The following is a 27,443-nucleotide window of genomic DNA, read 5'->3' as shown; positions in this document are numbered from 1 at the left end:
ACGAGCACTAGTCCCACTACAAGGAACGTCCTGCTCCAGGAACCTACTACTCTACGTAACCCTCTCTGTACTGTTTTGGGATCCACATCCCCTAAGCTGACCTACTTCTGTTCTGTTGCTCCCGAAGTCCCGGCCTCCTAGCGATTCTGGGCTTTTCCGACGATCCTGGCTGAGCAGAGCCTTTACAGGCACCGTCTTGCAGTTAAAGGGTTCCGTGGTAGCAGTTCCTGCAGAGTGGATGCTCCCCGCTTCGATGTAAACAAAGACAGCGCCCATCTGTGTGTCAGTGGCGTTGAAATCTCCCCGAGCTGTAGCGCAACCGCAGGCACGCCCCTCAGCCAATTCGGACATCTCAGATCAGGGCCAGCCTGCCACTCAGCTGGTTGCTTAGCAACGCATCTCTGGCTGTGCGTCGCAGCTGATATGTCACGGGCACACACACTTGTGCGGGAACCAGCGACATGGCTCCCTGTCACATTCACTAAAAACTAAGTACTTTTTGGATATGTCTTCATTCTTTTTTGATTTTGTGAAACCTTGGTCAAAGATGCAACAGCAATTGTACTTGTTTTTACCACAATTTAGATCAATCAGTTCAGTCTCAAAACATCCTCATTCATGTTAAACTCCTTTACTGCCATTCCTCAGGTGGGTACACAGAATTATCATTGTGCCTTTTAAAATAGGAAATATGTACTATAACATAAATGTACTATATGTACATCATGATTAAAACTGAAATAATAAAATAACCAACACTCTCATTTCAATCCCAGGACTGGAAGGGACAAATCATTTACAATAGTAGAAGCAGTTCTAGAGATTCATTGTTTGCACACCTCTCTTTCTTGTGTATCCATAACAAGTATAACTCATTAAGTTACAAGCATTCCCGCTGCTAAGGGCCATGTTATCACATCTGTTTAAACCAGCTCTCATTACAGAAAGGTGCTACTGATAAATGTACAAATAATGAAGCTTCTTCAGCGATAAATAGTCAGCATGTGACCCTTCTTCTCATTGTTGTGTGAAAGCATTTCACTTGGTCTCTTAACAAGGTTTAAGCATAGCAAAATATCTCAGAGAGAAAGGGAAAGCAATTGGCAATTGCATGTCATTCAGAAGTATACAGCAATGTAATTAAATACTGTAGTTTTAACACCTGAGTTGACAGTGTTGTTTCCAGTATCTAAGGCATTGAATAGATGTGCACTGTATGAGGAAACATGTATCTTCTACCTCTGCTTATAAATATTAACAAGAGGACCAACTTTGGCTAACATTGCACTGAAGTTTGGGGGATTGTGGCAAAGTGGCTGCTGATTGTGAACAGGTGCAGAGGTGATACAGTGCAGGAATAATCACAGACACAATTGTAATCCAGTTTGGAAAAGGGACTTTTATTTTTGTAATTCCCAGTCTGGTGACCAAAGAGTAGGCTCTGTCTATATACATCAATGTGTAAAGCACAGAGAACAAAACATAGGGATTGCAGCCCAAATAATAAACATGTGTTATCCACCCCCCAGTAATACTAGCCACGGTCACCAGTCCGGGTGCGTGCAGTAGTGCTCGTGGTGGGTGATAACAATTTATTTATAGTGACTGTGGTGTAGTGTTGATCTGGTTTTCGTGCTGGCCAAGGCAACAGCTTTGGATACATGTTAGCCATCTGGTAGTTTACAAACACAAACAAACAAAACCTTCACGAATATTCTTTATGCACACAGGGTTCTCGCCAGCATTTTTGAGCGTAACAGGCCTCTACGTTGCTACCTGGAAAAATGACGTTGTAATCGGGCCGATATGCTGTGTTTTCAGTTTGCGTAATGGCCAAAAAATAATAATAGTCCTGGGAAACATTGTTGATTATTCCTTTATGTGAGAAATTGGTTTGCTTAAAATACTTGTTTCAGCTCTCAATACTCTTCAATGTGTTGGTTGTGACAGCATGTTCTTCAGTTTGGTGTGTGTAATGTAAGCGACACAGAGACGAGATTGAACTTTATTAGCACATCCCCGTGTTGATAGATGAGGCTAGATCCTGGGTGCGCCTCTGATACACAGCTCTGTAACAAGCAACACCGTTGCAGATCTCTATTATTCTACTATAACTACATTCCCTCTAAGACTTTAATGTAGTTAACCACTGTGGCTAAAGTCACTCAACAGTTTTAACAAGTTATAAACATACTGTTTCAGCAAGGAAGACATGTATTTTATCTGAAAACATGCAGATATTTTCCATATAATGCCAGACCCTACCATTTACAGTACACATATATATTATATTTAATTTGCACTATAACTCTGATTCCCATTAATAAATGCCAAACTTAGTCCCACATAAAAAAAAAAAAAAAAAAACATTACAGATTTCCTAAATTCTGAATAGGTTCGTAGAGATATTAATGTACTGCGTAGTCCTTTATGTTATTTTGACTGATGCAGTTTTCTTTCCACTACAGAACGGTAAAGCAAAATTGTGCCAGTAGACAGTGCTATTAGTGTATGCTAGTATTAATGCCTCCCTGACCAACCGCAGCTCTAGTCACACAAGATTGTAGTAATGTGACTAATAATATTAGTAGGATTGTACAGCCACTAATGTGTTTAAAAAAACGTGGGTTTTTTTTGTTTTGTTTTTATCGTGTTCTTTTCACCTGTACTCAATATTGCACCGATTGTGACTTTAAAACTCAATAAATCATAGTGAGAGGAATCATTTTTAAAATAATAAATGTGTTTATTATTTTATTAAATTATTCCTCCTTTGAATCCACTTTGTTATTATTTCCAAAATCTATGTCAACACATTTTAAAGAGATAGCAAACAATTGGGGGAAAATAAATAAATAAATAAATAAATTAGCTGTGATCTTGAAACTGCATGTTTCTGTCTTGCCGTCTGTGAAAATGTTCTTTTGTGACCAGAGGGTATATTGAAACCATGACTGCTTCACCTCCCTGTGACTAGTATCACTGTCATATTTTAGTTGGGTGCATGGGTGACTGGTATTCCTTAGGCTGCATCTTTTGGAACATGATTCTGGTAATTGGTCTGTACAATTTGTTTTATATCATTTTTTTTCCCCATTTGGATGCCATGTGGTTTTTTTTTTTGTTTTCATTTGTTTGTTTTTTACAAGCAGTGCCGTCCGCTGATTGTTTCTATTAGAGTCTCTGTCCTCCCGTTTGTGGTATGCATATGTTACATAATCAAGCTAAAGAGCTTTCATTTGGCAAAATGAAATCAAACTAAATAGTCTGTATTGATTCAAGTACATTGTTCAAAGCCTTTGCCACCGTTGCGAACTTTGGAAAAAATAGTTGAGCGACAAGGGAAAACGACATGGCGAGCGGTTAACAGAAATGTATCATAACAAGCTGGGTTAAATAAATAAATCGTTCAGACGAACAACAGTATGTGTATTCCAAACAGTTTTTAGATATTCAATCTTTTTTATTTCAAGGTCTTTAGAAAAAAAGTACAACAATCCTTTTGTATGACTTTAGTTTCCCATAGATATATTTTCATATAGTATGTAGATTTTTAAAATATAAAGTGTGGGACACAGTACATGTCCAGTTTTACTTGCGATAAGTGGAAAAAACAACAGTGACAAACAGGTTTTCCACTTATTCTTGCAAGCACACGTGTGATCAAGTGTAATTTACGTCCTTTAATGGTGCAACAACCATATATATATTGGAACAACGACAACAAGCAAAACTCCACAATCACATGATCACAGTAAAGTTTATTAGAATATTAAACATGTGAGATGATGCATATTATTACTATAGCTGCAGTTTGTTGCGAGGATCTCCGTTTCTTTCCCAGCCTGGCCCGGCCTGGCCCCGTCGCCACTGTCACCCCGGCTCCTTCCCCCGCTCCTCCCAACACCATGCTGTGAAAAATTCCTGGTGAGAACACTGACACAGGTTTCTCTGGGTCTCTCACGGTCCTTCTAGTCTTAATGCAAAAACCAAGCGAAGGAGTAATATTGCAATTCTCTGACCTCTTATCCTGTCACGCATCACCCCTTGGTAAAGGAGTGCGCTGCTACATTGTTTCCCTTCTGGGTCAATAAGTTCTTGCAGCTGAGTCTCACCTTCTTCCAAACTGACCAACTTCTCGACCCTGGGAAAGAACTGTCAGGCCAGCCTGTCCAAAGGACTCTACTTTCACTGCTTAGCGCCCTCACAGGTCGGGAGGGAGATTTACAACCAAGATTCTTTATAGTTCGGTCACAGGGATTCTTTTTCTGAATGGAAACATAAGTCATACTACTAATGAAAACAAAAAATAGGATAGGCACATTCAGAGGGTCCTTGTGATCGCACAGTACCTGAAAGCAACAGCAGTTCATCACAATAGTTTAGAGAGAGTTTAACCAAGTTTAACATTGTCCAAGTGTTAAATGATTAGACTAAACATTGTCAAATAAAAGTGTTCGCCTTAAAGATTACATGGAATAAGTGCTGTAAGCCAATTTATTTCATATTCAGTATTTTCACACAGATACACAATTGCTGCACACATACAGTCTTACACACAGATAGGAGCTGTTGCATTCATTTATATTAAAAACAAGTAATCTACTGGATTAATTGGGAGATGGCCACATTGTGCACAAGTTTTAGCTGGATGGGGGATTTTAACCTCATCCATGCTGTAAAGAAATAACAATACAAAAACATTGTGTTTTTAAACACCAAACAATACATTTAAATAATAATTATACAAAATGATGTACTGGGCAAGGTGTACCCCGTCAGAGACTCTCTCCTGGGCCACGGTTTCCTTTTGGTGCTGTGGTGACTTGACTTGGACACATTTTTTTAAGTGTGCTCTCAGCAGTGACCTTATAAGAGAAGCCACCATGTATTTTCATTTTAAAGCATGACCTCTGATGCTAAAATCCGCCCCACCTGTTCACTGGCTGCCTTCCTGCCACTAACCAGTCAGCTGCTTCTCCTAGTCACTGACATGCTCAGTAATATTCTTTGAACCAGAAGACACTGCTGGTGTGAAAGGATCTTGGATGGTACTACCAGATGTCTATTTTAATATGAGCATACATGTTTGCTTTAACAGTTTGTTTCTATGTTGCTAATCGAAATGGGTAAGATTTATAGAATTTTTGTGTTAGCTACAATTCATTTAAGGAGGTGAATCAGAACAAAAGGTTGGTAGAATTGAGTTATCAGTGCCCTGATGGATATCCAGAGACTCATCCTTCAGTGTGAGCTGTTTATAGAAGGCATTGTAAGCAGTGATTCGGAGCAAGGCACCCCACAAAGTGAAGTGAAAGAGTGGGAGCAATAACATTTTTCTTCTAGAAGACTTCAAAAGCAGACAAGAACCAGCCATGTGATTATGAGTTTAATCAAGTCTGCAGTTTTCGTTTCTGGAGTAATTTGTCTCAATTAACATTCCTTAACCCTGGCAGCATATACGCTATGTCCAGCGTGAACTAGTCTGTTTAAACCCACAAGTACCTGCTGGTGAGTTCATTACAAGCCTATAACAAACTGACAATGAAGAATTACTGCTGCAGAGTTTCAACTAGACCTTTGTATTTTGTCAAACAGAAAACTGTGTAATCTCTAAAGATCTGCTCCTTTTGTTTTCTTTTGTACTGTATTTTGCTAATCATTCCCTGTACTGTATTGTAGGTAACATTGTCTGAATTGAAACTGATACGTTATCCATGACGTACATACTAAAAAACAAAAAAATTCAAAGACAAACGTTTTGACTAGAAGTCTTTTTTCCTGCCTTCAATGAACGTAATTTGTAAAAGTGACATTAATGTACTTAACAGTATTTCACAGGAAGTGATAAGGTTGAGTACCAGGAAGACACAACAGCTACTTTTAACTTTAAATACGTAGACATCCTGAAATAGTGTAAAAAATAAATAAATAAATAAAAAGCAAAGAGCCAAAAGATATTTAACACCAGACAAAGAGGGACCTGCAATGTTAATAAGAGGGAAGAAAATGGATTTTAAACCCTTGGGTAGTACTTCAATACTCCTCATTTTTCATATTCACTTCTATGTACGTTTGTGCACTTTTTGAAGCTCCCTTGAGGTCAAGGACATGTCAAGTTCTTCCTCTGGTGAGAGAAATGCTTCAGGCTGCTTGCCTAACTTATAAATATTGGATACTTCTGAGACATGCAACAAGAACACACCTTTTGATCCCTTTGATCTAGAAGACTTAAGATAACTGCTGGTGTGCATGCATTAAGGTCCTCCATCAATTTGCATACTCAACACTCTGGCTTGTCACATGAGAGAGCAAGAAGGCTACTAAGTTTGCGATCGGACGTGTCCTTCTGAATGTGTCTCTAACGGTTCAGAGCAAATTGAGTGCATTAGGGGGATTATGTATGAATATTGCATCCTTATTATGATTAAAAGAGTTCTAACCAAGCCTTTCAAATCCCTCTTCTTATCTCTTATTAGCATCAGCAACATTATCAAATGAGCTTTCTTTGATGTTTGCAACAATACAAACAGTATACAAACAGAGCAGGGCACTGTTGCTATTGAGATGCTGTAGATCTGTCCTGATGAAATGCCTTCACTTAATCATAATCCTCACATGCTCTCAAAGCCAGTGTGTGCCTTGTACATTTCAGAATGAAGTGGCTGCTGGTTTGTTTTTGCATCCCCAAAACAATCCAATAATAAATACCTACAAATGCTTATACTTGTGAATTATTTGAAATACGTAACAAAAATCTATCTACACCTATTGTAACAGGGGAGACCTGCGCTGATTCTCCGGGCGCATTCATAGTACTGCAGGAAGAGGTCGGCAGCCTTCCAATATTTGCCTGTCAGTCATGGCAGTGACACAGAGAGGTAAGGGGAGAGGGTGTGTGGCTCTCCCTCTCTCTGAATGGCTGAGAAGCGGATCTTGCCGGATTGCTGGGCCTATAAAGAGTACGTTCTGTGTTCCTTCGGGCTGCCCTCTAAGACGAAACGAGCCAGCTGGTGGAAGCTGGGATTGCCGGACCGAGCATTGCCGGCAAAACAAAAACAAACTAAATAAAAAATAAAAAAAAAACATTGGAAAAGGACAGATTGTAGAAATCGGGGAATCCTTGGGCAGACCCGAAACAAGTCTAGGTGGAGGGAACACAATAGCTTAGGACGGAGACCCGGGCCGCGCGGATAGCGACAGCACCTTTATTTTGTAGTTTTATTACTGTGTTTTATTTTCCTTGTCTTTCGCCTTTTGTCCTTTATGATTTATTATTTCCAGAGCACCTGCAAGTGCACTTGCATTGGACTGTGTACCTGGACTGGTATAACCGTAGTCTTGTTTACCGTTGCTGGTACTCAAGTCACGGACAACCGCGCCCTCTACAGGCTGAAATAAATCAGTGCGCCTGAGAGGCGTTACAACTAAAAGTTCCGTCTCCTTGTCAGTGAATTGCCTACCACCCTTCCACGCCTATTTATAGGGATGTATATTTAAAGAAAGCTACAGTTAAATGCCAGTAGCCATCTGAATTATCTAATAGATTATAATGTGTACTTTGTAGAAAAGTTACATTCACTAAACAGTGAAAATAGATTAATTAGGTGTTTTTTTTTTTTTTTATTGTATTTAATTATTACTTTTTGTGTATTACTTTGTGTTGAGTCTAAATTTTGTGGCTGGAGGACTAAATTACAAGTAAGCAGACAAGTTGTACAAAATTACAGGCCTTAGTTATAGTATACATTTTTTCAATATCTTTTCTTAATAACTTACAGTAAGCAACTTACAGAAAGAAATTGTTGAAGCTGTTGGTGATAGCAGTATTTGTGTGCAGTTCTATTTCAAGTAGGAAATATAACATTTACCTTATGGGTGTTTACCTCTAAAGACCCAAAACCTGAATAAGATATATCAAAGCTGCTTGCAGAGCCTGCACTCACAGATCCCAGTGCCATTCAAGACTGACCTGACAGGGTAGCTTGGTTCAGATAAGTACTTGTTACCTATTTACACACTATTAAGCAATATTTATACGCTGTGTTAGTATTCTAGTTTTGCATATATTGTGCGCTACAGCCTGTTGCTTGTTACATCCCGCTGCGGCCTGGTGCCCTGCGTGAAGCCAGTGGCTTGAGTCGATCTTTCCCAGGGATCCAACAATATAAGTCGGCTGACTTTGTGCTCTCCCCACAGGCTGCAACCTCTGGCTGGAGTTCATTTATTTTCACTTTTTAAAAATATGAGACATTTATATTATTAATTCTAGTTGCATATTTATTGTTTTTTATGGAGAAATGTTTCTCTTGGGCTCCCAACTGGTGCATCCGATAAAGGCGCCCTATAGCCTGGAGGTTGCCGGTTCGAATCCAGTATTCCAGTGCCGACCATGGACGGGAGTTTCCAGGGGGCGGCGCACAATTGGCCGAGCTCCGTCCGCAGGGGGAGGCCTTAGGTCGGCCAGGGTGTTCTCGGCTCACCGTGCACCAACGACCCCTGTAGACTGGCCGGGTACCTGCGGGCTTGCCTGTAAGCACTCAGTGCTGCTTTGTTCTCCAATGCTGTAGCTCTGGGTTGGTTGCATAGCAGAGCTACAGCGTGAAAAGAAACGGTCGGCTGACGACACACGCTTCAGAGTACAGCATATGTTCATCTTCGCCGCTCCCGAGTCAGCACAGCAGTGAGCTGAGCCTAAAATACAATTGGCATTTCGAATTGGAAAAAAATGGGGTAAAATCAATTGCTGATTACTAAAATTAAAAAAAAAAACAAAAAAAAAAACATTTTCTCTTGTGTATATATTTCTGTGTTTTTTACAGATACTACACACACAGCTGCTGGGCTCAACAAAAGACGAAGAGTCACCGTTCCAAGCTATCGGCAGACTCGGAGCAACTAGAAAAGCTCTGGTTCTGTGGAATTACTGCGAGATTGTTCAGCGCCGCCTATCCCCTTAAGGCCCCAGGGGGCTACGAGTGCAGATTGGCCACAGGAGGACATACTGTCCATCGCCTCCTGTGGGCGAACATTTCCCGTTGGAAGACGTGGAAACTGACAGTACTTCCAAGGCAGTTAAGCTCTCCCTGTCGGCCGAGCTTCTACCACTGATCAAGAGGGCCACAGCAGTCTTGCAAGTGCCCTGGTCTACAGAATGCAAAACAAGGTAGTCCATCTTTGAGGATGACCCTACCATCTCTCCTGTTTTGAGATCCAGTTGTCCTGGGGTCATCTGGCTACAGCTTCTGCTGTTACCCAGTCAATGAACACCCTACATAGGGTTCATGATGCAGAGAAGCTGGGCCTGGCACATTTTCCTCCTTGTTCCAGCGTCTAATTTACCGCTCCTGTCCCAACAAGCCAAGTTATGAAAGACATTGTTCCTCACTGGAGGCTAAACATGATGCTTAATGGACTCATGCAGCCTCCATTTGAGCCCATGCATTCAGCTGAGCTGAAATATTTATCATTCTTTCTTGCTTGCTATCACCGCGAAGCAGGTGAGTGAGATGCAGGCATTGTCCATTGCGAAGGTCTGCTTAATTTTTTTTAAATTCTCCAACCAGTCAACCCTTACAACACAGATACAGAGGTGAGTTTCTCCCCATTTTTTTTTGCCCTAGCTGGTTACTGGGGTTCCTTATGGTAACGCACAGGGCAGCCTCTCGGCTTAGCCTTGTAGCATTCTAATCATTCAGCAAAATTGGTCTTGCAATGGCTTTGGTACACTCACCTATATGGTAATGTTTACGTACTTGAACTTAAAAATAAATCTTTCCTGAACTCAAATGGAAATCGAGAAAGATGAAGGATTGTTTGTTTCTGTTTTCTCAAAGCTGGATGAAACACGCACATTTTTCAAATGAAATGTCAGGCAGGTGATGATAATGTCAATATATAGCTAGCATTATTATATTAACCCTTTGCGGTCCTGTGTCGGACCAGGTCCCACATTACACTTTCCCTTCCCAGTCCGATGTCAGACCCTGTCCGGCATCATCACAAAGACGTCAAGCACAGGTCTCTAGTCGTTTTTTTCTCCGGAAAAAGCAAAGGAAACCTTTCAATGGCCGAGTGAGACCGACAGAGCCGAGAGAAGCCGAAAAAAGGGGCATATCTGAGCAATACACATAGCCCCTGCACCACAAAGATTACACGGACACAAACAAAGAAGATAGCTGCTTCCGCATCCAGTGCTCAAAGAATATCACAGACATTTGCAGAGCTTTTTATAGTAGTAAAATAAAGACTTGGATCGCATTATTGAGGAGTTTGGTGATACAACGATTAATCAGGAGAGGATTTATCAGTATGCACCAGTATAAAGAGGTATGTGAAAAATACAGCGAACAAGGGGTGGGGCTTGCTGGAGATGCAGTACTGAGTGTCTTTTTGCTAGCAGTGCCTTTTAAACCCGTTTTACTCTGAAAATCTTTTAACCAGCGCATGTAAAATAAACAGCATGTGTGAAAATAAATTGGACCTGACGCATCTAACAAGAGCTGAATAAGTGGACTGCAAAGAGTTAAAAGCCTTATGTAAATCACAAAAAATAAGTAATTTATCATCCAGGAAATGGATTAAAATCTAATTAATTCATTAGAATGATAATTATGGAACTTGTATGATTTATTTTTGGTACTGCATTGTGTATAATCACATCAGGAAAAAGAAATGTGATTATCAAGTAAAAGTGAATAACAGGAAAAGTTATTCATAAATGAGTATTTTTAAATGAATGCATTTTCTGTGATTTACGACCCTTTTGTTCAAATGAAGATGGGACTGAAATTATGACTAAATCTTGCTGACATTCAAAATAGCCATTCATTGAAATAATAATGAGAAATATTCTAATGAGAAATCTGTGATTTGATAATCTTGACCATGTCGTGCACATTTGCAAAAGACTTACTAGAAATGTTTGCAGCATGGAAAATTTCTTAAACAAATCATAAGACAATACTACTCTTGGAAAAACAACACGGAAACATCTAAGTGTGTACAGTTGGACTGAATCACTGAAAACTCAACAACAGCTCTCAACATTCTAACATTCTAATCTTGAAGAAAAGATCTTAGTTCAGACAATGAATTAAAAGACTGTTGCTACTAAATCTAAAAGTACGCTAAAATAAACAAAGTAGTAAACAGAAGAATACTGAAGTTACTTAATTCCAAAGTGCTTTTTAAATCTACTCGAATTGGTGCTTCCTTGCGCCATTATGGGACTTGCAGTCCTGAAGAAAAAACCATCGTGTTATTCTTCAGAAATCTTTTAACTGAAGATGAGTACAAACTGAAGACAGGTTTCTAAACTGAAACACTTTTTAACCACGAGGGGAAAGATATACACAGTAATTCTTCATTGTGAGACTCTTTCAACTTTCTTCACATGTAAGAATTGGTAACTAAAATTATGAATTTCCATGGTGCATAAATCCATTGTATGATTAATTCTGTTTAAGTTGAGTATGAAGTAATATTAATCTATGTTGAATTACGTGATCAGATATAAATGTATTGTTGAATGTTGAATATATTTAGAATCTTAATTACAACTGAATATATGGTTAATTTGTCTTGAACATACTTAGTATAATACTTGATTATACATTGAAAATGACTTACTAAAATATAATACAATCTACTCTTATTTTTGTAACTTTTCAAGTAAAAGAAGGTATTTACTTTCAACAAGATTTGTCATTTTGTTTTGTATGTTGGAACAAGCACTGATATATGATAACATTCAACTGAATCAAAGCTGATTATTTTCTAAACCTTAAATCTTATGCCGAGTGAATCAATCATATTTATATGATTACTGCATAATATACTGTATATTCACATGTTTAAGTCTAACTTTTGATTACACTTGGTTATGGATGTAGTTTTGATGGTAAGATAGAAGGATATTGTGGTAAAACCACAGAATATTGTATACTAAAATATGGTTTATACATGGCTAAAGACGTGTCTTGAGAAGGTATCCAAATACATGTTTACTTGTCTCAAGATAACGTATGTTACAGTTACTTTATCATAACTTTTATCACCACAATGAGCTGAGGAAGCGGAACTGAGCGTGTCATTAAGTGGGTTCTTTCACTGAGCAGCTCACGCAGCCAAAGTATTCCTCAACCTTATCCCTCTTTTTAATGAAAATGACAATGGACTAAATATAGGTTGGTATCAATAAACTAGTACAGTGTATTAATAATAAAGCAGTATATCGTATATTTCTAGGACTGTGGGATCGGTGTACTGGTTTGTGGTGGAGTGTCACGCCCCTTTATGTTTATTAGTGTTTTCTGTTGTATGTAGTGTGTTTAATGTTGGTATTTATGTATAAAATACACAGGATATAAATATGGGTTGCAAGCACAAGTGTTTAAAATCTATATTTTGTATTTAGGCATGAGGATTGCACAGCACTTCTAAGTGTGAGTAAAATAATATGTGAGCACGTGGAATTACACTTTTATTAATTCACGTGCAGTTGTACCGAGACTCCAATTGAATGATTGATTAGCAATCGAGTCTTGGTACAGCTACATAAAAGCTGCTTGTTTTCACTCACTCGGGGTTGTGTGTTCGTGAGTGGAGAACGGGTGAGAGAGAGGAGTTTGTTCGTCCACTGTCTTGTTTAGTGTTGTCCATTTTGTTTACCTTTTTATTTTGGCCTCAAGTGCCGTGTCCTGTTTTGTGTGTTGTGTTTAAAACCTTTTGTTGGTGATTGTTATTATTTCCAATAAAACCCTGGACGCTGTATCATCACAGATTCACCGCATTCCTAATTGTTTGGACTCTGCATTTCTGGTCTGACATCACCCCTACAAAGCCATCCTGTTCACAGTGTTATATCAGCACGCACAGCCCCAGAACAGGTTTTTGCCAGTATTACTCACATATGCACACACTCAGAATCCCATAAATTTACAAAGTCAAAATCCAGCTTTATATTTTTTCCATTCTTGGCCAATCTTTATTTAATCCTGAGATTTCAGATTCTGAGTTTTGAAAGAAACACATCTTATAGCAAACATGTATTGTGATTTTGTTCTTCCAGTTTACTTTGCTGAAGAAGTAAAAACATATAGGAAATGAAGACTCTGTGAAACTCCCCATACTTGTACACTGAAAAAAATTAGAAGTCTGCAAGGCCTCTGGTTTCAGGCTACCCCCCCCCCCCCCCCCCCCCCCATGCATTGTTTTCAATACTTATACATAATGAACTTATATTTCACATATATTAAAAGCTATATATGTTACACTTATATGCTTCTTATATTTCCACTAAGAATGATACTTTGTATCAAATATAAACCAGTAAACGTAGGCTGCTACATAAGCATCAGATTCTGTGAATGTCGAAAGTAGAAATATGTAGCAACGTCTGAAATAACATGCTTACACAGATAATCACGAATATGCTAAAATTATTGGCTTGGCTTGCAATGACCAAAAGATCGCTCAATCTCTCATCCCCAGTAGATGTACACAGGTATGTCTTGACCCTTTTCATGCACAAAAATAACCTTTTTATTTGGCGAACTAATAGCTACATTTACATACTGCGAAAATGTGTTAGAAAAATAAATCCATTGATGTAGTTGATTTTAGGTATAACATTGCCTAATCACGTGTTTCCAAATAAATGCATAATTAAGCAATGTAACATTTTAAAACAGTAATTCTAACAGGAAATTTCAACCACAATGTATCTAACACTGTAGTGTATATCACCTTAAATACTGTAACATCAACAGTCTGCGAGGTTAACGTCACCAGACCTGCTGCAGGGTATGGTTAAGGGAGAGGAACATTGAACTAAGACATCTGTGGAACTGAATGTGCAGAATGGGACTGCTTGGGATTGGTGGGCTGTCATCAGGAGGGGCAGGATTAAGGGGGGATATAAAAGCAGCAGCGTGCCCTCACTATGAGGAAGTGTCAGAATGAACTGAAGAGATTGGTTAGCATTCTAGGTTCATGTACATGGTTGTTTTTTGGCTGGGAAGCCTATTGTTATTAATGTGTTTATTATTAGGCTTCCAAGTCAAAGGCTATTGTTATTGTTATTATTTTTTATTTTTTAAAATTTTGTATTATTATTTTTTATCTTCCTTACACTTTAAACTGCTGCTGCTTCAAAGCTGTGTGACTGATCAAGTTGTGACTTAGCAGCTAACAAGCAGTCAGATTCTGAAAAAATTTTGCTGCTGCATCCTTGCAATTGGCGCCGTGACGCACTTTTAGATAAAACCTTTCGAAATCTTCTTGGGAACTTTTGAAGTGATTGATCTGACAATTGGCATATATAATCAGCATCCAAACTCACATCAAGTTTGCGAAGTAGAAGTTTCTGCGATAAATTTTAATGTCAGAATGGCTGCCACAAATCTTATTGAAACGCACCCTTAACAGCAAACTGCTGCTATTGAACACCGTTTCACCAACAAACTCCAAACATGGTAGTTATTGTCCCAGTAACAATGGAATACAAATATGTCAAAATTGTTATGTTTTATAAAACAAGATGGCTGCCAAGTGTATGTTTACGTCTGAAATTTAAAACGACCCCAGTTGACAAACGGTTTATTTGACTAACTTGAAATTTCACAGGCATCATCCTTGACACTGTAGCAATACAACTGACTTTTAAGAAACTTGCGTTAAACAACATGGCTGCCTGATGCATTTTTGAAAAAAAAACCTTTCAAAATCTTCTCCTGTGGAACAGTTGAAGTTACTGATTTTAAACTTGGCACATTGAGAACTAAAGACGCTTAGACGGGTACTGATACTGGGGCTTGGGAGACGTAAAACTGCCTGGCAGTTGTTGTTATTATTATTATTATTATTATTATTATTATTATTATTATTATTATTATTTTTCCGCCAAAAGTTTGTCACAGAGTCATGAAAACGCATATGTAAGTAGATGCCCTTGTGTTGACAACCAGACTGGTGTCCGCGAGTGGAAAAAGTTCACAGTTTGGCCACTAGGCTGCATCTCGTGAAGATATTGGACAATTTTTAAAACTCTTGTCGACAAAAACAACTTAAGATGGATATCTGACAAGCATATAAATGGCCTCTAAAAAGAAAACGTTGCAAGAAAATCAATTGGACGATTGGTTTGCTCGCTGCGTTGGATTTGTGCAAAATATTCAAAGATCTTCTTGTCTGAAACCAAAATGTTGATCGGCACCAAAATTGTCATGTTTGCTCATGACAAGGTCCTTTCTAAGTTTTGTAAAATCCCTGCTTTTTCTTTAAAAAACATGGATGCAACGAGCAAAATAACAATTTCACGAATGCTATATTTACATGTATTAAAGTATAAATCTATACTACAATACACTAGAGGCATGAAACTGAGTAAGACAGTAGAGGGTAATGTCCAGTACTGTCGCTTTCAAAATGGTGTGTTTTGTAAACATGGTTTAGCGGCCATATTGATAATTGAAAAAACGACTTCTATGACCAATAACAAGAACAATGTTTCAAGTATGCTCTTCGATGTTGGCACAGTTGTGCGACCCATAATAAAGTAATAACCACTAAAATCTAAAGCACATTGGTCGCATGCTTTGGTGATCATATTGGAATTAACGTTTAAATTTGATCTCCTAGGGCATGCCGATGGGGTCATAGTTACAATGGAACACATATAAGAAGGCATATGTGCTCTATGAAAAATGTCATCATCCGCGATCTTTAACCTCTCCAAAAGGTCAAGCTAAAAACTGGCTCCTTGCGCCTCAGGGATCACAGAGTCATGGTTCCTATGGAACACATGTAGGAAGTCAAACGTGCTCTATATAAAAATGTCAGTACCTAAGACCTTTGACCTCTGCTAAGGTTCAAAACCCACAAATTGGCCTATAGCTCCTCAGCTGTATCTAACACAAATCAGTGCACTTAAACTTCAACGTAAGATTATGCTCTGTACACGATACAACATAAGTAGCCCATTAACTAATTATAGGAAATATAGCGATTATTTGTGATGATTGAACCATGTTTTCTTGGAAGAATTTATAATTTCTAGCAACCCTAGTTCAATTATATTCTGCGAGATCTGCAATACCAAATACTATTGATAATTTAAATAATGCCATATTCAACCCCAACAAGCAAAGGACAGGCTGTGTGAATTATATTTTCTTAAAAAGAAAACCGGAATTTAAAGAAATGACAAGAATCTAAAATCGAAATAGAGTCAAATTGAAAACCAAAAACGCACAGCACAGCCCTACACTACATGAGCCTAATCTCATTTTCAAATCTACATTCCCTTTTCTTTAGCGCATAAATATGTATGTATAAATATATAACGTTAGGTTATTACCATACGCCTGGTTCCCTGAAAAGAGAATGACAATAGCAACAGAGCCCACATGACGTCTAAGGGCATGCGGCCTGCAAAACTCTAGAGCCCAAAGAGGGTCTCTTTCGGTTTGTCACATCAAGACTGTAAAAACGCACAAATGTCTGACTACTACTGTCCATGCAGCAGCACTGCATAACTCATCTAAGGAGGCGCCATGAAGGAAAGCCCATGAAGTTGCCTGGCCCCTGGTAGAATGGGCCGTAATGTCCCCCGGTAACGGGGAGTCCGTCTGTTCATACGCCAAGCGTATCGCATCTGTCACCCAGTGCGCTAGACGTAGCTTCGATAGGGCCTGACCTCTAGAGCGGGACCCGTAGCAGACAAACAGCTGGTTGGACTGTCTCCAGGATGCCGTCCTATCCAGATAACAACGCAGAGCCCGAACTGGGCATAGTGTATGTTGTCTGCGGTCCTCCTCTGACTCGTGCTGGGGAGGTCTGAAAGTTTCCAAAACCACTGATTGGTTAATATGGAATGAGGATACCACCTTTGGCAAAAAGGATGGATTTGTTCTTAATGTTACCTCCAAGAGTCACTTCCAGTGAAAGCCATACATGTGTCATCGATGGACAGCGCATGAAACTCACTTACTCGTCTGGCAGACGTAATGGCTATTAAAAATGGCACTTTTAATGAAACAGGGCGCAGTTCTGCTGACGCCATGAGCTCAAATGGGGGACCCATAAGGTCCTGCAGTAGCAGTTCTAGATTCCACTTGGGGACCATACTTTTCATGGGAGGATGAAGCCTCTGAGCCCCTTTAAGAAATTGCACTGCCAGGAAATGTGCCCCAGGGACACCGAGTCAATTTTGTCATGGCACACTGATATTGATGCCAGGTATACCTTAAAAGTGGACAATGAATTTCCTGCGTCAAACAGGTGTTGTAAGATGGTTAATATCGTCTCAATCGGGCAAGTCATCAGTCTTGGAAAACTTTCCATTTATATTAGTACTTGGCTCTAGTGCTCGGCGCCCTAACAGACTGTAGTGTTTCTACTACTGCATCTGGCAAACCTCACCTGAATAGACGGCTCAGTTCAACGGCCAGACCCAGAGTTGGAGCTGGGCTGGGTTCGGGTGCCATAATAGCCCCTCCGCTTGGCTCAGGAGGTTCTTGCACAGCGGGAGCTGCCACGGCTGATCCGACAACATGTCGGAGAGGAGAGCAAACCAAAGGCATCTCGGCCATCTGGGTGCAACCAGCAGAACCTGTGCTCTCTCCACCCTGATCCTCTCTAATGTCAGGGGTATTAAAGGTAGCAGAGTGAACACATACAAGAGTCCCTGTGGCCAGGGGTGAGCTAGCGTGTCTACTCCCAGAGGGCCCCTGTCTCTTTCCATGGAGAACCATAGGGGGCATTGAGTGGAGGGCTATGGCAAAGACGTCGACTCGTGCAGTACGAAACCTCTCCCAAATTTGTTTCACCACTTGAGGATGCAGTCTCCATTCTGAGCTGTCTGGAGCGTTTCTGGACAGGAGAGGAGTCTGTACGCTGCGTGGTGAAGGCCTGGTGAGCTCAGGCCGCCTTAGTGGTTTATGTAGGCTACCACCGTGGTGTTGTCTGTCCGGACCAGCACATGTTTGTGCGCTAATTGCTGGCGAAAATGAGATAACACCAGGTTCACTGCTTGCAGCTCTTGTGCATTTATGTGCGCTTGCTGCCAATGTCCCTTCTACTGACCTCTTATTCCTCTCCCATTCCAGACCACTCCCCAGCCCAGACTAGAGGCGTCTGTAGTGATCACTTCCCTTCTGTGAGGGGATCCGAGGGGAGATCCGAGGCGCAGATAGCCAGGACGGAGCCTCCACTCCAGTGTCTGGACACTCACACCAGCCGGTACAATTCTTGGACCGGGTGCGCCTTATTCATGTATTCACCCAGGCTTGAAGCAGGCGCATTCTCAGCAGCCCTAGTGGAACGATTCTCGAGGCGGCTGCCATCAGCCCCAACAACCTGTGATATAGTTTGACCTGTAGGAGAGCATCCTCTCTGAATAGGGAGAGTGTGGTCTCCAACGACCGAATCTTGTCTTCCGACAGTGAGGCAAGCATGCTCACAGAATTCAGTTTGATCTCCAGGAACACTGTGGACTGAGACGGTACAAAGTTGCTCTTCTGTTGATGTATTGAGAGCCCTAACTTCGCCACATGCTCTATGACCTGTTTTGTGTGCGCCTCTGCGCATGGTTTTGACTGCGCGCAAACCAACCAATCGTCAATATAGTTTAGGATCCAAATATCCTGCAGCCTGAGTGGAGCCAGTGCTGCATCCTTGCACTTTGAAAATGTGCGGGGCGCCAGCGAGAGGCCAAATGGCAGCACGCAGAATTCATACGCGTTGTCTTGAAAGGTGAAGCGCAGATATTTTCTGTGCGCAGGACAGATCGGGACGTGAAAATAGGCGTCTTGCAGATTGATCGATGTGAACCAGTCACACACCCAGTTGGACGGACTGGAGGATACGCTGTTCTGTCAACATGTTGAACTTCCTCTGTTTGAGGAACAAGTTGAGGACCCTGAAGTCCATAATTGGTCTGAAACTGCCATCCCTTTTGGTCACCAGGAAACACCTGGAGTAAAAGTCGCTGAGGGGCATCACCCTCGCTGGTTCGATGGTGGTGAGGAACACAACCTTGAAGTGTGGCAGACCTATGTGAAATTGTAGAGCATATCCGTGTCTCATAGTTGATAGCACCCAGGAGTCCTGGGTGCAGCCTTGCCATGGGTCATTGCCTTTGGTCAGTCCGGTTGTGGGGGGGTTTGGTGGCAGCCGGGGCCCCTCAGGGGCAGTCTCCCTTGGACTTGGGAAGGGGCGGGTCTTTCTTAGGCCCCGGCCTCAGTCTCCAGCCGGAGAACCGGTTACCCCTGACCTGCGGTGCTCCCCTGCCGCTGGTTCTGCCTCTGTCTTTGCCAGTTTGTCTCCTCTGGGGTGGAGGTCGGTGTTCAGACCCTTTTACCCCAGCAGGCTGTGCATGCCACCTTGAGCGCTGACTGTAAGCCGGAAGGCGCAGGAACTTTGAGGCGACCTCAAATGGGGGCATCCAGCAGCACCACCTGCTCGATCTCTACGACCTTGGCTTGCGTCAGCCACAAATGCCGGCGAGTGGCCACCATCACCACCGGTGACCTCCCTGATGCTTGACTTAACTCCCCTATTAGGTCAGTCATCGCCTTAGCCACCACCTGGATCTCCCCTGTCAGCCTCTGTGGCTCTGTCCTGCAGCCAGTACCAGTATGGCCATGCCGTTTGCTGCTCGCACGGACAGCGCTGCCGACGCGTATGCCTTCTTTAGCATCGCGTTCGTTGTTCTGCAAGGCTTTGACAGGCAGGTTGGGTCCTTATCCCCCTCGGTAAAGGTGGAACCTTGCACCAGCACCCTGACTGTGTCCCCAGTGGTGGGAAATGCACCTAGGCCCGCTTGGGCTCCTGCAGTGTGCAGCAGACTGGTATTCTGGAGGCTGAGGGTGCAGATGCTGGGTTGACCCAGGAGGAGCGCACCAAATCCAGTAAGTCCTGGCATAAGGGGAGGGGGTGCTGTGGGTGCCCACTCTGCTGGAGGAAGCAGTTCCCCTTTCCCTCCTGTTCCGCCGGCCACGAGACTTCCGTGGCCGCAGCTGTACTCTGCGTTAGCACCTGGAACTCCTCCCTCTGGGACACTTGTTGGTCGCTGTGACTGATTAAATTGGTGTAGAGGACGACGCCGCGAGCCCGCGGAGTCTCCATACATCACCACAACAGGTAACCGTACGGTGTATCAACTACACAAAGCTCTTGTGTAGTGAAAAGAGCAATGGCCTCTCTCTAATTTCTTCAGAGGGGTCGAAACCAGGTCTAGTCAGAAAACTGATCCGAGAATAAAGCAAGGGTACTCTTTTAGACACACTTGAAGTGTGATTTTACCGTGAATTATTCCTTAATTTGCGGATAAATTCAACAAATTAGCCAAATTCAGTACGTAAAAAGCAAAAGCAATGTACAACCTGTCTCCAAGAGATGAGAGAGAAAATGGTGATGTGCTACTGTGAGGATGTCTCTCTTCAACAGGAGGTGGGTAGGACTTCCCTCCTCACAGCAGGGCCCTGATAGGGCAGCTTTCGTATATTTGCTCAGAGATTGATGGTCAGAGAGGCTCTTCCCATTTGGTAATGGTTGTCATTCGAATTGAAAGGGAAATAATGTTACCTGTGCATAAGCAATATTAATAGTTTCTTCCACAAGTCAATCCCTCCTTGATGTCTCGCTGTCGTTTTAATTTCTTACTTTTTCCACCTGCTGTGGCAAACAAGACATTTCCCTTTGACTCATCATGGAGTCGATACAATTCTACTATTATAGAAATAATAAAGTGCAGTACAGTTATGTTCTGTCGATATAATCACTGGACAACAATGAACTGTCAATCAAAAACAAATAAATGTCACCAACACCTCGAGACTCTGAGCGCGAACAATTACATCACATAGCAATCGTCGCCAACTTACAGGATCCGGGTTAGATTAGAAAAGATGATGTTTGAAAAACTTATTTTACTCGTTTGTGTAGAAAACTTTGACCATCTTATATGTGATTATATTGTGTGTCTGGGGGAGTCAAAATGTGGAAGACATAATGCCATATAGATTGTCTGGGGGGGGGGGGGGGTGTTAGGATTAGTGTTTTATCCCAATTGATTTGACGGTGGGGGTGGGGGGATTTGTGGGGGGGGGGGTAACTAAACTGCCACCCCTGCCCCCTATGAACTGGGGGGGGGCCAGTGCATAGCAACAACTGCCCCCCCCGGTCACGTGTGTATGTGCAGTTATGTTGTTGCAGACTGTATTATTATTATACATTTGATACTTCATCTTTTTTTTTAAAAAACTCTTGTGTAGTTCCTTATTTGTATCTTGGGAATCAGTGCATAAACTCACATTCTGTATATAAACGTGTATAATATTTTTTGTGTACATTTTTTACTCATTCCTTATTTGTAGTACTTTTGATGGGAACCAGTCCCATCCCATAGACTTTAATGTTAATGGATTTTGGATATTAGCAACTGTCTGCTGCTTAATGACAACTTATTTTTTTGCAATTTCTATGGCTACGGCGCGCACACAAATACATCTCGTGCATGCATCGAAGCGTCTATTTATGTATACGTTTTCATAATGCAGCTGTACATTTATTGAGTCGGATGTTGTCTGTATTCATGGCTTCAAAACGTGTAGACCTTTCTAACCTGGTGCTAAACAAGTAGGGGTAGCAGAAAAGTTTGGTATCTCAAAATTTGCTGTGTCCTGCATTTTGAAATCGGCTACGCAAAATTGAGAGTGATTTACAGCTGGAGGTGGCAAATCGTATAAAATGTTGTTCATGCTGAAGTACTGCATTGTGCACATCCAACCTAGACCAGTTTACTTACCTTAGCCATCCATTCCTTTTCATTGATGTTAACTTCCTCCATCACTTCTCTTTTGGGGTCTCCTGTCAGCCTCTTTCCTCCTCAACCAGAGCCAGTCGCTACTTGTCTCTGCTTCCTCGGATAGAGCCTTCACTACATGCTGCAGTTCCTGTCCACTGAATCCAATATCTCTGAGAAGCCAGTCATGGTGTGTGCGATGAACCCCTGACAACCCACCTCTACTGCATAAACCCGGATTCTACACACAGCGGCTAACTCAGCATAACAAAACAATGTTTTTCAATGTATTGTTAATGTAGGTCTGTTGAGCTGAGCTATAAAGGAATATATGTATTGTGCAGAGCTTGATTAACACACAAAAAACAAGCATTCTGAGTGCTGAACGTACTGAGTTTGCAGCTCAGAGCAAAACATCAAGCTGAACTTCTCAATGTCCAACTCATCAAACTCATCAACATTTCTAAATCTGTGGAGCTGAATGTTAAATGTCAGCTGAATGTGATTGTTGTTCCCTGCTTTGTGAGAAACATGGAGGAAATCCTGATCATTTCTCCAACTGCACACCCTTGGGAGCCCACTGACTTTTGGACAGTGAGCTGCTAGATGGACGATGGGGCAGTGGGAAGACTACTGGTGTTCCATGCTATGTAGCAGGGAGAGGCTTGTTTCATTTTTTCTAATTAATATTTAAGCTCATTGCAGTGTGGAGAGAGCTGTAATTGCATTTCTACCCAATGCACTGCATAATGTATTCTCAAGTGGTCTTGTGTTCTAGAGTTAGGTTGTAAAACGGTTTCCCTTCTCTTAATTGGCTCTGATGCTCTTTTCATATGAACCCTTATTGTTTAAATTTCATTCTGAGTATTGTTTCTAAACTGTCTCCAACTCTGCAAGTCTATACATGGAAGTTACCCCTTGGTCCCCCCATGCGGTACTTTCTGAAATGTAATACAGTGAAACTCTATTATCCAAACTAATTGAGAAGAAATATTTTGTTTGGATAACCAGCTTACTGTAAAACTGTTTACATTCTCAGTCAAGACACCTCCAGAAAGAATTGCTACACAGGCACTATTAAATATATATTGTACAATACTGCACTGCACTGGTAATACTAGAGATATGTGCAACAAGTGCAGGAGGCACAGCATGACAAGATAACAGAGGTGTTTTTGTAAAGGCATCGTTCAAATGATCACTATTTTTTAGTGAGGTGACTAAAGCTGAGTACAGTATTCTTTTTTTATTTTTATTTTTTTTTTCCCCAATTTAGTCGTGCCCATTTATTTTTAGGCTCAGCTCACCGCTACCACCCCTGTGCTGACTCGGGAGCGGTGAAGACGAACATGCTGTCTTCCGAAGCGTGCGCTGTCAGCCGACCGCTTCTTTACACTCTGCAGATTGACCATGCAGCCACCTCAGAGCCTCAGCGTCAGAGGACAAAGCAGCCCTGGGCAGCTTACAGCCTGGTGCGCGGTGAACTGAGTACACCCTGGCCGACCTAGCCCTCCGTCTCCCCAGGTGGCACTCTGGCAATTGAGCACAACCCCCTAGGAACTCCCGGTCATAGTCGGCAGTGATATAGCCTGAAGATCACAAGTTCGAATCCAGGCTATAGGGCACATTCGTGCGGAGCGCTTTTACTGGATGAACCACTCTGCCACTTGGGGACCCTGAGCTAAGTATTCTAAGGGGAGGACCCCTCCCCCCTCCCCCACCCCCCCCAGGAATCATGATTGTTATATAATATTCTCAAGCTTCCCTATCCCTGTAGAGTATTCCTGACATTGCGCCAGTCACACTACAGAACTTAATTTGCGCATTGCTGAACTTCTCCACTGGAGCCTTGCCGGTGGTTCTGCACAGATGGAAGTGTCTCAGAACTGTCGTTGTTTCATCTGGGGCTTTCAACTGAAGTTGTTGGTTGCTTAGCAACTGGTGGCAGGGTACATGATATGCAATAGGCTTTAAATGAAAAGTTGGATTTTCAATTTCAGTCTGACTCGCACTCTGTGCTGATCTTTCAGTGCACCTTATTTTATTCTAAACCAGTCCCTCATTAAAATTGCAGGACAACTTTAATCTTGCAGCAAATCAATTTCTCCTATTTTACCATCAAACAAATCCAATATTTAATGAACTATAGAATCATGTATAGCTGTGTCTAATTCCAATTTCCCCATTTAAACAAAGCAGAATGGAGGGTGATGATAATGTCACTAATGCTAATAAGATTCATTTGAATACTTTGGTTATTACACCTTTTAGTTTCTCTTACCTTTTTTTTATTTTCTGGAGACCAGCATGAATTTAGCTGAAATGTCAGTTGGGTGGTCTTAACTTCAACCCTTTAGGATTACTCCTCCTCCAAAACCCCCCAAAGAATTCAAAACAATTGTCAGTCTTTGCTTGAGAAAGTACCAGTACTGAGGGGGTGTCTAGGTCACGATTGAGTCATCCTCCCTTGTAAACATTTTCCATAGTCTCTCTCTCTCTCTCTCTGACAATCAAGCACCTGGTTAATTCAAATGAAATAACGAAATTACCTGATCAGTGGTGTCACATGCACACTTTGACCAGTCTTGGCCATAAAAGCCTGTAGCTTTTGCAAAATTGCCATTGATAGCCTCTTGACCATGCTCCAATGGATATTAAAGGTCTTTGATGTTTTTTTATACACATCCCCTGATCTGTGCCTTTCAACAACTTTGTTCCGGAGTTCTTTTGAAAGCGCCTTGGTGCTCATGGTTGAGTCTTTGCTTTGAAATGGACTACCCAGCAGACGGAACCTACAGGAACTGTTGAATTTAACTTGAAATCATGTAAGTCACTACAATTTAACACAGGTGGAGACCACTTAACTTGGTGTGTGATTTTGAAGGCGATTGGTTACACCTGAGCTAATTTAGGACTGCTATTACAAGGGGGGTGGACACTTATCCTACCAAGCTATTTCAGTTTTTATTTTTAATTAATTTTCTACAAATTTCTAGAATATTTTTTTCACTTGAAGTTGTGGGGTAGTATGTGTAGATAAATAAAAAAAAGTACTTTAATGCATTTTAATTCCAGGCTATAAGGCAACAAAAGGTGAACATTTTGAAAGGGGGTGTAGACTTTCTATAGGCACTGTATAGCCCTAATTTACACTGACTCTCAATTAAGTAATAACACTGATCAGGTGTTCCCGCTCTCTGGTGTCAGGAATAGCTGCTCAGTATTAATGATTTGAGCGGGAGAAAGTGATATAATATTAGAAACTATAAAAAAAAAATGTAAAATATATATATTTTTTAAAACTTAGTAAAATAATTAAATATTGATGATGGTACTTATTTATTTATTGAATTTGTTAAAAGCTATTATTGTATTGTCATGCTGCCTCAAGATAATTAATCAGCAGAATCAATTTAACAAAGGTTTAGCGCTCAATTAATGTGTTGATTTCCTTCAGTTTAAAGGCAACTTCAAAATCCTGTTCTGTCTCACAGTGTTCCGGAATTATGGGGCCAAGTGACAACCCTACCTCTTAAGTACCTGGTGGAATGTTACTGTATGCAAATGGAGTGGCCCCTCAGATGAATTAGACATTAGAGTCACAAGCAGCCAAAGTCTTTTCTACAGTTTAGAAGCTGGCTTGGCATTTGAACAGCATTTTGCAGGAAGCACCCGGGCCCTGTCTCATGTGACGAGTTTGAACTGTACATTATTTCAGGTTATATTAGGTCTCTTCATCCTGAATGATTTGCCAGTCTGGGAAAGAGAAAAATAATCAAAATACCCTGCACCTCTAATGTGAGGAGGGGCAGATCAACCCAAACAGGAAGTGATGGAGTAAAGCAGGAGATGCAGATCCAACCCAAACAGGAAGTGATGGAGTAAAGCAGGAGATGCAGATCAACCCAAACAGGAAGTGACGGAGTAAGGCAGGAGATGCAGATCCAACCCAAACAGGAAGTGATGGAGTAAAGCAGGAGATGCAGTTCAACCCAAACAGGAAGTGATGGAGTAAAGCAGGAGATGCAGATCCAACCCAAACAGGAAGTGATGGAGTAAAACAGGAGATGCAGATCAACCCAAACAGGAAGTGATGGAGTAAAGCAGGAGCTGCAGATCCAACCCAAACAGGAAGTGATGGAGTAAAGCAGGAGATGCAGATCAACCCAAACAGGAAGTGATGGAGTAAGGCAGGAGATGCAGATCCAACCCAAACAGGAAGTGATGGAGTAAAGTAGGACATGCAGATCCAACCCAAACAGAAAGTGATGGAGTAAAGGCTGTGATATTAATGTTTGAGAGTTGCTGACAGATGACTTTTTAAAAGTGTCAGGAATTCAAATGAATTTGGGTATGAAATAAAAGGAGGCATTTAGCATTTGGTGGCTATGTAAGACTGCATGGTTTTAGTTAGGGCAGGTATTGCACAATTGCTGAAGGTTTATTCGGGCCAAAACAGTAGCCAACACTGAGAAATTATAGCAGAAAAGGATATTTTTTACTGGATTGAGTTGTTGCTGTAATCTTGTCTTGACTGTTTTCTTACATTTAAAAGAGCACTAATGTTTCTATCTACAGTTGAACACAGAATAAATTAGCTGAACTTTAATATGGAAGACTGAAGTTTTTCATCTGATGCCACTCTGTTTACTCTGATAACAAGTGTTTCATTCTATTTCCTGTTTCTTCAGGTCAATGAGATCTACCATGATGAATCCTTGGGTGCCCATGTGAATGTGGTTCTGGTGCGCATCATTATGCTGGGTTATGGGAAGGTAAGTTTGAGAATTCTTTGTTACCTTCATTCATTGAGCTGCCACTGCAAGTACAGTAATATATGACGGCATACCGTACACATGGCTGCTAATACTGAACAACAAGAATCTTGTAGGTGTGGTGTCCCATTTGTTTAATACTGATATCAAGGTGGGATTCAACCACATTTTCAATCCTAGCACCCCAATATGCTTCTTATTTGCATTGGCTTTTTCATTCTTAATGTCATATGTGTCTTTCAGCAACGGTAACACCCTAAACATTTCCCATACTAAAAATACAGCAAAAGTATAATAAAGTGAAAGCACTATAGTGAAAGCATGGTAAAGCCCAGAGAGGGTAAACCACGGTCAACAATGGTAAATGCATTGTCTAACCATAGGGAAAACTGCAGAATTACTGTGGCAAACTTTTAGAAGAGCAGACACCACAGTATTTCACAAAAGCTGCAGCACATGTTAAAAAACATCCACCACTCCAGAATAATTCATCATTTTTCAACAGTTTGTCGATCATATCAGGAAATAAGTACTGTTTATACTGTAGGTATTTGTTGGAAATCTTCACAGTACAATAAAACTATTAAGAAAAGATGTTCAATCAGCTCACAAAATAGCATTGCACTGTCAGCTATCCCTACTGAGGGAGCATGTAAATCTTCTGGACTGTAGCAGGTCTGTTCTGTGGTAAAGCAGAGTGCACAGAGCACACCGTGCAGCCTGGGATTCCTTATTGTGACACCTAGCAGCCCTGGTGAGCCAATGCACTGAAAACAAATACCCTTTATGAATTAAATTAAGAGAAATGAGGATCATGCCACATCTGAGACTTTAATTACTGAACAATCCGCAACCACCGC

The 27,443-nt window shown here is 41.2% G+C and overlaps 1 protein-coding gene across 1 annotated transcript in view; it reads left to right on the top strand.

Moving 5' to 3' along the window:
- The window catches only part of LOC121297237 (A disintegrin and metalloproteinase with thrombospondin motifs 2-like), a 369,444-nt gene that overhangs the window by 298,443 nt on the left and 43,558 nt on the right, over nt 1–27,443 (top strand). The window contains exon 5 of the mRNA XM_041223406.1: nt 26,500–26,583. Within this exon, the coding sequence (XP_041079340.1) occupies nt 26,500–26,583 (84 nt within the window). The remainder of the gene's footprint in view (nt 1–26,499; nt 26,584–27,443) is intronic.

This window comes from Polyodon spathula, chromosome 22 (assembly GCF_017654505.1).
Source record: "Polyodon spathula isolate WHYD16114869_AA chromosome 22, ASM1765450v1, whole genome shotgun sequence".
Taxonomy (NCBI): domain Eukaryota; kingdom Metazoa; phylum Chordata; class Actinopteri; order Acipenseriformes; family Polyodontidae; genus Polyodon; species Polyodon spathula.
Note: the sequence above shows the minus strand (reverse complement) of the source record. Positions and strands in the feature narration are given on the sequence as shown.